The following is a 15,763-nucleotide window of genomic DNA, read 5'->3' as shown; positions in this document are numbered from 1 at the left end:
TCTGTCTCTGCTGGGAGTACACCAGTATATTGTCGATGAATACGATCACAAACTTATCCAAATAATCCCTGAAGACCCTATTCATCAAGTCCATAAAGGCTACTGGGGCATTGGTTAATCCAAAGGACATCAGCAGGAATTCATAATGTCCATACCTCGTGCAGAATACGGTCTTTGGTATGTCCTCCTCTCTAACCATTAACTAGTGGTAGTCGGACCGAAGGTCAATCATGGAGAACACCGTCTTTCCCTGTAACTAGTCAAACAAGTAGTCGATCTTGGGCAATGGGTACTTATTCTTAATGGTAAACTCTTTCAGCTCTTTGTAGTCAATGCACATCCTTAAGGATCCATCCTTTTTCTTAACGAACAACACTAGAGCACCCCATGGCGAAAAACTGGGTCAGATGAATCCTAGATCCAGTAACTCCTGCAATTGAATATTCAGTTCTTTCAATTCTACTGGAGCCATTCTATAAGGTGTCCTAGATACTGACTTTGCCCCTGGCGCCAACTCTATGAAGAACTCGATCTCTCGGTGTGGTGGCAACCCTGGCAAGTCTGCAGGGAACACATCAGGAAACTCGCATACCAATCTGGTCTCATCCAATCCAACCGAAACAATCCTAGAAGTATCCACTATGGTTGCTAGGAATCCTATGCAAACTTCTTGCATTAGGTCTCTAGCCTTTAGTGCAGAGATCATAGGTACTCGCGGCCCATTTACTGTCCCCACAAATACAAAGGGTACCTCCCCTTCCAGTTCAAAGGTCACCATCCTTTGCTTACAGTCTATCGTTGCCCCGTCTTTGATAACCAATCCATCCCAAGGATCATATCAAAGTCATCCATCACTACCTCGATCAAATCCACAAACAGCTCCCTACTGTCTATCTCGACTGGTAATGCTCTAACCCATCTCCTAGAGACTACTAACTCCCCTATGGGCAACAAAGTCTTGAATCCCCTAGCATACATATCACAAGGTCGACAAAAACGATCTATCATTCTAGTAGATACAAAGGAATGAGTAGCTCCTGAATCAATTAATGCAAAAATTGAAGAACTGGCACTAGAAATTTGACTTGTCACGACCGAGGGATTAGCCTCAGCCACGTTTTGGGTCATGGTGAATACTTTGGCTGGAGTGAAGCTATCACTCTTCTTCTGTTCTTCTTTTCTGTCTTGTGGGCAGTCCTTCCTCAGGTGATAGACACTCCCACAAGTGAAGAAGGCTCTGACTCTGCACTCTCCCTAATGTCGTCACCTACACCGAGGACACTCTGGGAAACTCCTCCAGTTGTCTCCCCCGCCCTGATGGCCACTGAAAGCACCCCGTACCCTCTTATTTGAACAAGGAGGGACAAAAGAATCTGGGGCCTTTCTCTTCTGCTCATTGGGGCCACTACCCCAACTAGAAATAGATAAAGGAGGCACCGTCATCCGAGCATCGCGCCTTGCGGTGCTCTCTCACCATATCTGATCCTCGATCCCCTTAGCTGTAAGGGCCTTCTCCACTACCTGAGCATAGATGGTAGTCCTCGGATCTAATGTTATCTTGATTTCATGAGCTATCATGACGCTTAGTCCCCGCATAAATAGATCACTCTGTGCCATATCAGTAGGCACCAAGTCCGGTGCGAACTTTGCCAACCAGTCAAACTTCAATGCATAATTTGTAACCGTCATTCATTTCTAAGTCAAGTTAACAAACTCGTCCACTTTTGCAGGGTGGAGTGCAACACTATAGTATTTCTCGTTGAAGATGTCCCTAAATTCTTTCTAGGTCATAACTGCCACATCCCTCCTCTGGGATACAACGTCCCACCAGATGCGAGAATCTTTCTCTCAACACATAACTGGCACATGCCACCCTCTTGTTCCCTTCCACCCTCGTGAAATCCAGGATGGAAGAAATCATATTCATCCACTGCTCTGCCCGCAGTGGGTCTGACCACCCTCAAAGGTGGGAGGGTGTTGCTTCCTGAACCTCTCGTATAAAGGCTCCCACCTGTTCTCCATCACAAGTTGGGCTGGTACTGGTGCCACAGCCTGTGGAATCTGTAACCCAATACCCTGAGGAGGGGCCTGTTGCCTCAGTTCTCGGAGCTCGTCTTCCGTTTGCTGAAGCCTTGCTTCCATTTTGGCAAACAACTGTTGCCAGTTCTGTGGGGCAGGCGGAGGGTCCTGACCCTGGTTATCATCCTCGGCCCTATTGCCGTAGAGTCTGATCGATCGTCGAGGCATAACTGCAATATGCCTGCAATCAATGACGTCGCACATCAAGCATGATAACAACATCCAAAAACCACCTCCCAGTCCCATCAGTCAGTCACAAACAACAAAGCAACATATCACACGCATTGCATAAGCATATAGCAATCAAGGGGTTGTGCCCTGGCATCATACATATATAAACACATTCATCATGCTTTATCTATAATATTCGGGCAAACAGGGCAACTTAAACAAGCAATTAAACACATAGTTCGTTTAATACCGACCAATCCTAAGTCGAGCTTGTCACTGGCAGCAAGCGTACATGTTCGGTCGATATCCATAAATCATATACCTTGGCACGCTCTGATACCAAGTTGTAACTCCCTACTACCTTAGAGTCATTACCATGTAATTTATAAATGTGTCATTAGCTCGCTAATCGAGGTATTAGGTTGAAAAGTGTGATTAAATTGAAATAAAAACTTATTTGATAACGTTAATTACAGAAGATTTGGACATTCATTAAAATTGTAAAAGTTATACATTTGGGATCCCAAAATACTGTTTGAAAATGTATTAGCCATCTACACTAAATTCCTCAAACAACCTCGGTCATTCTAGCCAGGTAAGCCGAACATGTACACGCCGCTCCACGCTCTCCAAGTCATGGTTGGTCGACCTTTCCCTTGCCCTTACCTACACCATAGAGCACCCATGAGCCGAAGCCCAGCAAGAAAACTCAACGCATAACAAATAACAAGTCAATCCAATAATAGACAACATAAACAGTCAACAGATTAAACATATAGCGGTCTACGTCGACCCAGGTGCTTTACCAGACCTTGGGTTGGCGATCTTCAGTGAGCGGGTGGATACAGTGCCCTTGGAGGGTCTCACCCTAGCGGTCTACACTCAACATTCTTTTGCCATTACCGACCTTTGTCGTTCTCGGCCTTCGCCGTTCTTAGCCTTCAACGTTCTCAGCCCTTTTCCATTCTCAACTGATGGACCCAAAACGGGTATGTTTAAATATTTATACTCGCAAGCGCACGAATCGTATTTATAGAATAGTTTTCGTGTAAGCACGAGGTCGAACCCAAAGGAGTTGTCTAAAATCAAAAAGAAAACTATTTTAAATCAAAAGTAATAAATTCTAACCTAGTTCCAAAGATTAATGAGTTTTAATATTATGAACATAAAATAAAAGATTGAAAAATAAAGCTATTTAAGAGAATGAAAATGAACCAATAATGATTTGACAATAAGTGTTAAAAGAAAAGATTATTAAGAGACTAGAATCCACAAAATGTAAGTTTAATAATATTTATTAGTATATTGATTCCCAAGTTTTAGTGATAGTTAAAATAATTTAAACTATCATTTTCTAAATAGATTTATAACTTTAAGCACAAATTATTTCTAAAAAGATAGGATTTTTCTTCACTTTTCAAAATTATAATTTCAAAGCATTTAGTGTAAATCAATCTAATGAAATAACAAATAAATCAATGAACATTATTTATAAGGCAAAACATAATATTTTTGTTCTAAGCATGGATGTGTACAATTTAATGACACATCTTACACAAAGAATATTATGTTTATGCACTAATGAAGAACAAAGTGTAAATATGTTCTAACAATCTAAAATACAAGATATTTAAGATGAAAGAAATATATGTAGAAGAAAAATCCATGAACTTTGTTGTATTACAAGGGAAATCAACATACAACATAAATATTACCTAGTTACAAGTTGCTTCATCATGATCTTAATATTCTTATGAAAAAGATTAGAAGCACATAACTAGAATGGAAATTACAAAATAAATGACATACATACTTGCCAAATGCTCTTGAAAAACCCAAATGGAAGAGAGAATGGTAGAGAGAAAATGAGAGAAAAAGATGGTAACCAAAACATTAAGCACCCCAAAATGGTCTTCAAAACCCTTATTTATAGCCAAAATGAGATTACTAAAATAATCAATTTAAATTAAGTAAATTGATTAAATTAATAATAATATGGTAAATAGGGGTAAATTGTAGGAGTGATGATGATTTTGGGGTAAAAAGTGTAGACAAAAGGGTAAAAAGTTGGCAATTTGAGCATAGGGGACAAATGGTACACTTAGGCAAATTTAGGCTCAAAAAGTGGCAAAAATGCAGCACTAGGCTGCTGGTGGCAGGCGGCCTTGTGGGCTGAGGACAAGCTGGGCCTGGCTGGTGGCAGGCGGCCCAAAAGCTGGTTTGGAGTGGTGCAATGCCGAAAGTTGCTGGTTGGTGCTTTGCTGCGTTGGAGCTGATGCTGAGTGATGAAGAGATGACTTTGGTGGGCAGTACGGCTGGGAAGGAGCTGAAGCAAGGCTGACCGTGGGCCTGGGCTGGGCCTGCTGAAGGAAAGCTGCTGACTGAGAAGGGCACGCCTGGGCCTTGGGCCGGCTGGGCTGATGGCTGACTTGGGCCTATGCTCAAAACATCAACTTTTCTTCTTCTTTTTTTCAACTCTAACATTTTTTCTTCTCTTTTCAAAAGCAATAAAAATTGCAAAGTACAACCTACAAAATAAGTAAATATTAAATTAGAATCAAATATTTTCAATTATAAAATAACTCATATTAATTCCATGAAAATACTAATTGAAATTTAATTTACTTTGGCAATTAAGTTCAATAAAATCACATTTTTTTAACTTATAATCTAACAAAACAAATTTCAAATAATTTAAACTACAACATATTATAATAAAATATATATAAGAACATATAAAAATCTAGAAAACTACAATAAGACTAATAAATTAAAAATTACATAAAAACTTTAATAAGTTAATTAAAAACCCAAGAACTAAGCAACAATTAGCATATAAAATATGGTAAAATAAGTCTATTTTGTAGAGTTATCATCAGCCTTTGCTGTTCATTCATAATCGGGAACAACATAGCATAGTATTTACAAAGTATTCACACATACATTGAACACAAATATTAGGGCCACGCCTTGAAACACAAATAATAGGGCCATGCCCTGCTCTACGGGCACCAACAATTTTCTTACCTGTGTCCCAAGCTTGTAGACTAACGCGATCCTGAGCACGATCCCCTAAACCCAAGCCTTGACATAAAAAGCTAGTCACAATGCCATAATAAATAGATATCCATCAATCCCTAACCAATTAAAAACTTGAGATTAAAATACTAGTCTTCGGAACCTCGGATTTTACTAAACCGGGTAGTAAAATCCTTCCCGAGACCTAACATTTGGGTTCTCGAGCTTAAAACCTTCAATTGACATTTTCCCTTAATTTGAGCTGCAGCCCGCCCCCTAGGGTCGTGGCCCACTGCAAGTCAGAGAGCATGACTCTCTCATTTGGGGATACAGGCTGCGACGCGCCTTACTTGTGCAACAGCGGCTCGGCAAAGTCAGAGGCTTCCCAGGCCTCTTCATGCACACTGGTCGCAGCACCTGAAGAACAAGGCCGTGACGTGAGCCTCAAAAACCCAGAAATCCATGCATTTTCCCTGCGTTTTCCTCAGCCTAACTTACAAATTCTCAGCCAAATCAACCCCTACACTCAAAATTCAGCCTACAGTTCATATCACAGTAGCATAACCAGCAAAACCACCCCAATTCTTAGCCCATAACCCATCAAAACTCAAACAATCAAACCAAAGCTTACACCTAAGAAAAGCTTAAGAAATTACATTATAACTTCACAACTTAATACTAGAATTCTTACCTCACTGAGAATTCAACTAAGCTAACCCCAAGCACTTCAAATCTCCAGTCCTTCAATTCCTTAGCTTAAAGTCCTCAAAATTCACCAAGCTTCCAAGCACCAAAGAAAGGGAGAGAGAGAGAGAGCCGAGAGAGAGAAAATAGCGAGGATGAGGGGGTTCTGTTTTTCTTTTGGTTTCGCCTTAGTTCCAGAATTGTGTTTTGGCTTAAGTCTATCCTCAGCTGCCTAAGTTCCAAAAATGCATAAAATTCCCTTAAGTCTATCCTTAATCCTTTAATGCCACTAGGGGAAATCCTGTCATTTGCCACATCCCGCGAAGTCCTCAAGTGTTCCTATAGTTCCCCCATTTAATCTCTGACATACTTAAACAATCATTAAATCACTACCCGTTATCCAGTAATCCCGAACACATATTATATCCCCAAAATACCCCTACGCTCCCCTTGAGCCGGGTATTCAACCTCGTTGTGACTACTTCGCTATTCCGCTCCCTAGGACCGTCTCGAATCGCACATCCCAAATATATCACTACATTCTTGTGGTATAAAGCACAATACACATATAATTCACATTTATGCCCTTAAAGGGCCAAAATTACAATTATGCCCCTATTAACCGAAATGGATCACATGCATATTTAATTCACCTAAACATCCATTTCTAATCACATAATCATTAAATCCACATATTAACATAATTAAATCATTTATTTCCCTCCTGGCACGCTAATCAAGGCACTAGGCCTTATTAGCAAATTTGGGACGTTACATGGCCCTAAAAACCGATGTGTGTCCTAAAAGTTTGATTTTTTTTAACAAAAGTTCCTGAAGTTTTTAGAACTCTCATTGAGAGTCCTTAAAAAATACATTTTGGGACTTGCAATGAGTGTCCTAAAAACATATGTGGGTCCTAAAAACCTGAATAGAAATTTTAAGTGTATGATATGAGTGGTGACTTTTAATGGCTCACTTTGGATGTCCTAAACGAGTATTAAGGGCTCCCAAATCGTGTCCTAAAAACTTTGAAGTAAAAAAAGACTAATTTCTATAATTTTTGAATTTGGCTATATTAGGGCATCATTTCTCATCAGCACACAAAGGAAGAAGACAACAAGGAGCTGCCTCTTTCCCAATCTCTGCTGCCTGAGTCAATACGAGGCCCTGACTGCCGCCGTCCACCATCGACACGCGCCAGACCAATGGATGCAGAAGGTCGCCGACCTTTGACCCCTGCGAGCCCAACCCCACACCCATCATCCTCCGCTGCCTAGAGCCGTTCGAAGTCGCGGTGGTGCTAAGTTTCCCAAACACTTCCAAGTGTTTTTCGACCACCTCGAGCCACCCCGACCCAAATGACAACCACCATTGCATTCCTTGTGCTTTGAGCATCAAAACCCACTAAAGGATCGAACTCAACGGCCATCAAAATTGGAAGTCGACATTCGCCGGAATCCATAGAGGCTCGAGAAATCATAGTGCAAATCCAGCCATTCTAGGCCTTTCCAAGAAGAAACACCACCACCACGATGCTCCATGAGACTTGGGCTTCGATGCCCAGTCATTGTTTTTCCGAACCACCACCGTGGGGTGGTGGCACTGCCATCAACGTCGGAGCTCTGGCGAGAGCTTTGGCTAGCAATTAATTTTTTTAAAATTAAAAATAAAGTTTTTTAGGACTCGGAAATACCTCACTTATCAAGGCTCTCAAATAGAGGACTCGTGCCCTGCGAGTCCTAAAAATGTTTTTTAGGGCTCACTTTTGTAGTAGTGTCAGTGCCCTAAGATATGGGACTATAGAGTCTTTATAGAGTCACCCCGGGACCCATTGCCCTATCCTTTGTATAACCAGCCTTAGATCTGGTCCAATGTACCTGGCGCTTTAGTTTTCCAACAACCATAGGGTCAGTCAAGCGTATAATATGCTCTTGATCAGTCCTAACTATATCGACCATCGCTCAGCATGCTATTGCCGCCCTTGACTTATAAGTCAATGCTTTTCAATCAAATAATCCAAACAAGCATACATGATTTAACCATTATCCACATACAGAGCACTCATGGATGCTTAATCAAGCAATCATAGGCATAATCATAATCATGCTCATTCATAGGGGCTCGAGCCCTAATCAATCTATCTTTAACAACTGGGTCAATCCCTAATCACATATTTCACGTAGTGGGTGCAATTTTCTTACCTCTGGTCCAAGCACAAGTTAGGTAACCATGACCCGCGAGCACGATCGTGTTTCGAGCCCTAGTGTTACCCTAGTTACAACCATAATAAATGATATCCATCAATATCGAATAAATAAAGACTTCCAGACAGAGTCCTAGTCTCCGGGACCTCGAATTCTACTAAACCGGGTAGTAGAATCCTTCCCGAGCCCTTAGGTTTGAGTTCTTGTTACCCAAAACCTAACTTGGCCAGAATTCCCATTTTGAGCTGCGGCTGATAAATGAGTTTTAGGTTCGTTTATAGTCTAGCTTTTAGGAAGGTTTTCATTAGTTTAGGGCTATTTTATTGCAGAATTATGCTTGTTTGTTCATGTTTCAGGTTTTTGATGCTAAGATGGTGAAGAGAGTGGAATAAAGTGAAAGTGGAAGAAAATGGAGTTATTTTGGAGAAAATCGAGTCATTCAGGAGCAAGAAATCCAAGTAATGTTTCCGTGAATAGCGCTACAGCGCTATCATAATGGCGTTACAACGCTAGAAAGACGACTTCAAGGCATTTGTCTCTGTAAATAGCGCTATAGCGCTTGAAAATCCTAAAGAGTGGCGCCCCAGCGCTACAATACTAGCGCTACAGTGCTAGTACATCAATTTTTGTCAGAATTTGGCTCTGTTAATGGCACTATAGCGCTCAAAACCTAGCGCTACAGCGCTATCGACGCGGTTTTGAAATCTTAAGCCACTTTTAGAAGGACAAAACGATCATTTCACTTGGGAGCATTGGAAAACTATTTAAGTGACATTAATCTGCGAATTTAGGGGGAGTTTTTGAGTTTTATAAACCCTAGATCTATAAAAGACTGCTATATTTTTTTTTAGATTTTTTTTTTGTTTATGACTTTCTAGATTTCTTCTTCATCTTAATTCTTTAGGTTATTTTCTATGAACAATTATCTTAATTCTATTGTCATCATGTTATCTATGAACTAAATCTTTTATCTAGGGATTAATGTAGTCGCTTGAATTTCAATTTAATTTTAATATGATGTTCTATTTATACTTCTTCTTTATTCTAATCTATATGATGTTTGCTTAATACTAGTAAATACTTGATTTTATGGTTTTGATTCAAACATTGATTGATGAGAATTGAATATGCTATCATTATATAGGCATAGGTTGCATATTGGACGAAAGTACCTGTATGACTTGTGTAGTAATTAGGTTTCCATGCTTAATGCCTTCTATATGTTTGAGTTTATCACAGAGATGCAGAAAACCTGCATATAGACTGAGATCTTATATCTTGAAAAAGAATAGGAATCGATTTATGTTAACCTGCTATTAGAATAGGAAGAAGATTAGTAAAATTAATAGAATAAAAAGTTGATGAAATTAAATCCCTAGACTTTTTATTATTGATTTGTAATCTGTTGATTCATTGTTCTGTTTACAGTTATTTAAATTGTGTTCGTAGTTTAGAATTATTCATCTTAATTTTAATTATTCATCTTAATTTTAATCACCAAATAGAAATTGAAAAGCAATTATTAGTAATTGGTTAATAGTCTCTCTGGGACAATCTCTGTTCTTACAGAATTTATTACTTGACACGACCACGTATACTTGCGTGTAGATTTAAGCGATCAGCGGCTCCCCTCACACGCGGAGAACCCACCCTCTCTTTCCTCTAGACACGGGTCGCAACACAGCCCAGTTGGCGTTGCGGTGCGATGGCAGTTCAGGGAACCGCCCAGGCTCCTGGGTTCATGAGGGCCGCAGCGCGTCCTTGCGAACCCAGTTTTTCAAACGTTTTCTCCAAGATAAATCCCTTAAAATTCACCCCAAAACAGTACCAAACCCATAACTGAGTCGCAGAACATCATCAATACTTCACAGGAAGCAAAACCCAACTCACAAACGAATAAAAAACTCTCTAAAACCATAAAATTCAATCAAGCTTAAGAAACTTAAAGAAAACCAAAAACTCATAAACTTAAAGCTCAAATTACCTCTGTTACAGTAGTTTTCCAGTTAAATTCCCAAGCTATCGAGCTTCTAATCTTCCCTAGAATCGTTATGACTCTAACCTCGCTTGAATCCGAGCTCTAGAACTCGAGTTTCCTTCGAAAACGCTAACGAGCGTAAAGAGAGAACGAGAGAGAAAATGAGAGTGTGATTGTGTTTTTCCCGAGTTAATGAACTCAGTTGAACCCTTATATTCTGAACGGTGCCAAATGACCAAAATGCCCCCACTCAACCCGCTTTTCTCTCAACACCCCATAAGGGCAAGAATATCATTTTCACTCTCTAATCCCGCTATATACCCAAATTTCCCTAAACCCGAAATATTTCTATTTCTCCAAAAATACGACTCACGCTACAATGAGTCCCAGTGACTCTCCAGATCATCCAAAATACCCCTTGCTCGTCCCGAGCCGGGTATTTCTCTCCGTTGTGACCAACCCACTAACTTGTCCATGTGATTGTCTCGTGCTGAATAACTCAAATATATTCACATAATAATGTGGTCACAATCAATATGAACACACACACACACACACATAGATATATATATATATATACAAATATGCCGTCAACATGTCAAATTACGAAAATGCCCTTCTAATAAGAACATGCACACATGCATGCGTAATACACCTAAACATGCCAATATAGCCATATTATAATATAACTTACATGTTATCCAAAAAACAAGCATGGATGACATGGCAAACATTTAGTACACGTGGCTAACATCTGACAAAATTCGTGCTCGACTATCGACCAGGAAGACATCTAGTGTCACGATGTTCGATCTCTTCATATGACCAGCCTGGTCGTACGCATGCTATACGCGGAGAAGATCTTATGCAGTTATGATAGTATCCGAAATTATCTCCCATGATTTCCTGAGTATCCGATTATTTAGGAAATAATATCTGTAACAAAGTAATGTAAATCCTCCTTGAGCCTATAAATAGAGAAGGAGGGCTCAAGGGAAAGGGATCTTCTTCTTCTTTTTCGCTTTCTGATCATTTGATATATTGTCTTGTTCTTCAGAGGTTGGTGAAACTCATTGAACCCTAGTTCTTTGATCACTCATTTGAATTCTATATCAATAACAATTCAAGTGGACGTAGGTTATTACCAGATTCTGGGGCCGAACCACTATAAACTCTTGTGTTCTTTATTATTTCGTCATCACATTCTTTCCAACGTGTTTGTCCACATCAAGCAAATTTGACTCCGTGTCAGTTGGCCAAAATCAGGGTCAACATTACATAATTCATATAATCATGCAATTAAATTAATTATTGTCCTCATGGCCTCCAAATCAATGCACTAAGCATTATTAGGGAAATTGAGATGTTACAACAACTTTAGAGGTTTTTCATTTTTTTAAGGGGAAACAACTTTTGAGTTCAAATTCTCCATTTCCTTTCACCTTGTATACAAGCAGTGATATATGTTTGATACTAAGGTAATATTTGTTTTCCAAATATTAAAATTTGATAACATTTTTCTCAATATATAAAGCAAGCCTTCTTATGTTTTGCTTACGCGTGTGCATTATTATCGAATTTTTAATAATACCAAAAAAGACCATTTTATTTTATGAAATTGTACAAAATACTCATTTTTTGTCAAAATTAATTTTAGTTATACAATAACGTTCATCCTTTTTCTATTTAAAATTATTTTTATATCTTCTAATAGTTTATAAAAATCTTTAAAAAATATTTACAAATATCTATATATATTATTTTAATTTTTGAAATAATATCTCATTCTAAAAGTCACTATATATTTTTAAAATAATTTTTTAAAACGTTTTTACATGAAACTTATTCTAAAAATGTTTTTCAATAAAAATATTTTCTATTTTTTTGTTTTGTTTTGAAAAGCTGTATAATAGAAGGACAATACTATTCTAGACTTGTAAAATACCATTATTGTCTCTAACCTCTTACAAAGAAACTAAAATTAACTCCTAGTTTCTAACATAATACACGAGTCCCTTTTTTGCTAAACTAATTCTTCTAAGGAGCTAAATGCCCCCAACTTTAATACCTATAATATGTTTTAATTCTACTTTTAAAGTTTTTATTTTTTTACACCAAATAATGTTCTTAAAAGAAATATTTGTTTCAAAAAGAAAATAATAACAATAAATTTTCATTAATTTAAACTTAATAATGAAAAAAACAAATTAAATTAAATAAATAAATATCCACAATCAAACAAGAATAAACTATTTTTCTTCTTTTCTCACTCACGGCCTAGTTTTTGTTTATTAATGTTTAGGTTTAGATTACATAAATAATATTTTTTATTATTTTTATTTTTATTTTGTATAAATAATAGATTAAATATTTTTTTAGCAATTATTTTTGAAATTTTATTTTATATAAATAATAAAAAAATTAAAATATATTGTGGTAGTAAAGCTAAATGCATTTATATATATTTTTTTTGAAAAAAAAAACTAGTTTTACCAAAAATGAATTTATAAGTACTATTTTTATCTGAATAAAAAAAAATTAAGTGTTAATTTTAGTTTTTTTTTAGAAAAGCTAGAGGCAAATATTGTATTTTATTTAAACCCATAAGGTAAAAATAAAATATATCTAAAGATAGAAAATAATTTCAAGCAAACAAAAAAGAAGTATTATTATCTTATTATATTAATTATGATCAAAGTTTAATCTCAAAATGGGTATTTGTTATTATTAGTAAAGCATAAGAATAAAATGAAATTAAAGGATAGTATTTTTTAAAATTTTTTTTTTTTAAATAATTAATTAATTATAATTAAAGATAATTTGGTCATATATAAAAATTTAGTGACAAATGCAGGTATCCAAAAATTATTTATTTCTTTTATTTATAATGGAGAAATGCTCAACTCCACCCACAAATCATTACTGATAATAATATAAGATAAGTATTTTTTTTTTAGCAAATACGTAATTTTTGTTAAAACAATGATACATTCTTTTTTATTTATATAATAATAATCGGGTAATTATAATAAGGCCAGACAAGTTTACGACGTCGTCTTCAGCGAATGAGACCGACTTATTTGAATTTGGTTATTATATATATGTTGTGATAAAGAAGAAATCTAGGATTGAGATTTGTGGTTTGTGGGTTCCTCCATTACCACATTCAATTATCAATCTCCATTTCAAAACTCTCGCCCTCGATCGCAGGAGTAGAACAAGTTCATCACTGATCGCAACCCTTTATCCAACAATTTATCAAGTATTTTCTTTCTTTCTCTCTTTCTTTCTTATGCCGAGCTAAATATTTTCTTGCTTTTTTGTTTTTCTTCAATTGATGTTCTCTCGTTTTGTATTGTTGATATGTTTATTGTTTCTAATTGGGGATTTCTGATTCTAATGTTAGAAATTGAGATTGAGAGTTTTACATTGCTAACTTTGATTAGCCTGATTCTCTCTTTAATCCATAATTAGGGTTTTCGAATGTGATTAAGTAGAATCATATCTTTGTATCAAGATTAAGTATTATTTTAGGCAATTTAATTTAATTTGGTTGTGGTATTGATTTGGGTCTGGGAATTTTCAGTATGCCGGCTACAGCAGGAAGGGTTCGCATGCCCGCGAACAACAGGGTGCACAGTAGTGCTGCCCTCCAGACCCACGGAATATGGCAGAGTGCAATTGGGTATGATCCCTATGCTCCCAACAAGGAGGAGGATAAGAGCTCTACACAGCCCAAGTCAGCCAACTCCGAGCCGGAGGGTGAGAATCCGTATGCCAACTTTCAAGGTCTTCTTGCCCTTGCTCGCATTACCGGGTCGAACACTGATGTTGCTCGTGGTGCCTGCAAGAGATGTGGCCGTGTTGGGCATCTAAAGTTTCAATGTAGGAACTTTTTGATCAAGGAGAAAGACCCAGCAGCCATTCAGGCTGATGTTATGTCTGAGTTGGATAAGTTGAAGGGGAAGGCTGGTAAGGTGAAAGGACAAGGCGGTGCTGAGAGTGAGGATAGTGAGGATGAGGATGAGGAAAATGAAAGTGAGGAATCAGACTCTGATCGTGATTCGGAGATTGAGAGGATTATTGCTCAGAGGACTGGGAAAAGGGTTGCTAAGAAAGATAGGTCACTAAAGAAGAAAATTTTGGATGATGATGAAGATAGCTCAGATTCAGATTCTGGTAAAAGAAGAAAGAGAGGAAGGTTGAAGAAGAAGAGGAGTGGGAAGAGGGAAAGTGATGACTCAGATAGTTCGGATGATGGTAGGAGGAAGAGAAAGAAGGAGAAGAGGGTAAAGAAAGATGACTCTTCAGATGAGGAAGGCGAGCATCAACGTCGGCGACATAGGAAGAGTAGGAAGGAGAAGAGGCGGCGGAGAAGTCATCGTTACTCAGATGATTCTACATCCGATTCCTCTGAGGATGATAGACACCGGAAGAGGAAGAGCAGGCGAGCACCATCACCGTCTCGTTCTGATGCAAGTGACTCTGATGATTCACGCCGTGGTCGGAAGCATGTGAAACGGTCTGAGAAAAAGAGCCGGAAGCACCATCATGATGATGTGTAGAATCTTGTGAGAGAGATTTTATTATACTGTTTAACTATACTAGCTTGCTATAATTGTGTTGTGAAGATTCTAACAGAACTTTGTCGTCGTGTCATGTGTGCTTCATTTGCTTGGAGATAATTTGTTTGACTTTATTTATTTCTGCAATCGGAGGTGACGAAACTATTGTTATGTTGGATTTTGAATTTGATCATTTGTCTCTGAATTGTTTTATTATAATCTTATATGGTTTTATTTGTATTAGCTGAAGTATCACTGATGACCATTCGCTTGAAGAGTCATTAAAAATGAAGTGTGAACTTTTCGATATGGTAATTGGAACATGCAGTTTGCCCGCTAAGAAAGTTTAGAGTCATCTCTCCATTGCCTGGATTTGTTGATTTATTTATGCCTTAATAGTGCCTAACAATTAATTAAGGCGACATATGTATATTAAATTTCCTACTTATACTACTATGGGAATCTTGCAGATTATGAGTTTCTGTGTGATGACAATTTGACTGCATTTTCTTTTGAAGAAATTTCCTCGTTGCATTCCCAAAAATTTCAGCCATGAGATTTTCTGTTTTGGTAGTTGACCAGCTAGGACAATTAGTTACAATCTGTTGTAATTAATAACTAATCTTAGTTAGTTGTTTTACTCCCTTTTCTTTCTATATAAGTACCAGCTTTATACTCATTTTTTGCTTAGTTTAGTGGAATATCATTTTCATTCTTTCATTCTTCGTTTCTTTACACTAATATGGTATCAGTCCCCGAGATCCTTCTCTGTGTTTTCTTTGTTCCACTTTCGTTCTTCACAATCTTTTCTCTGTCTTGCTTTGTCCTCATGGCTCGGGTGGTAATCAGTCCCAATCTACAACAACTACTACAAAAGCTAATCAATTTTCAGCTATTGATTCCTCTACTCGACCCTCCATTGATGATTCTTGGAGTCCTTATCATCTTGCCAATGGTGAAAACCCAGGAGTTGTTATTGTTTCTTCCATTCTCAGAGGCGATGAGAACTAAAGTTCTTGGAAACGTTCGATGGTGGTGTTCTTCTTGCCAAGAACAATGTCAAA

General features: G+C 37.6%; 1 protein-coding gene across 1 annotated transcript; it reads left to right on the top strand.

Moving 5' to 3' along the window:
- Window positions 1-13,227: 13,227 nt before the first annotated feature.
- LOC133777814 (CAX-interacting protein 4) lies at window positions 13,228-14,942 on the top strand. Its single transcript, XM_062217562.1, has 2 exons — window positions 13,228-13,396; window positions 13,721-14,942. Exon 2 carries the CDS (start codon window positions 13,722-13,724, stop codon window positions 14,697-14,699), a length of 978 nt encoding a protein of 325 aa, XP_062073546.1. The 5' UTR covers window positions 13,228-13,396; window position 13,721; the 3' UTR covers window positions 14,700-14,942.
- The last annotated feature ends 821 nt before the right edge of the window (window positions 14,943-15,763 follow it).

Source organism: Humulus lupulus, chromosome 5, assembly GCF_963169125.1.
Source record: "Humulus lupulus chromosome 5, drHumLupu1.1, whole genome shotgun sequence".
NCBI classification, from domain to species: Eukaryota; Viridiplantae; Streptophyta; class Magnoliopsida; order Rosales; family Cannabaceae; genus Humulus; species Humulus lupulus.
Note: the sequence above shows the minus strand (reverse complement) of the source record. Positions and strands in the feature narration are given on the sequence as shown.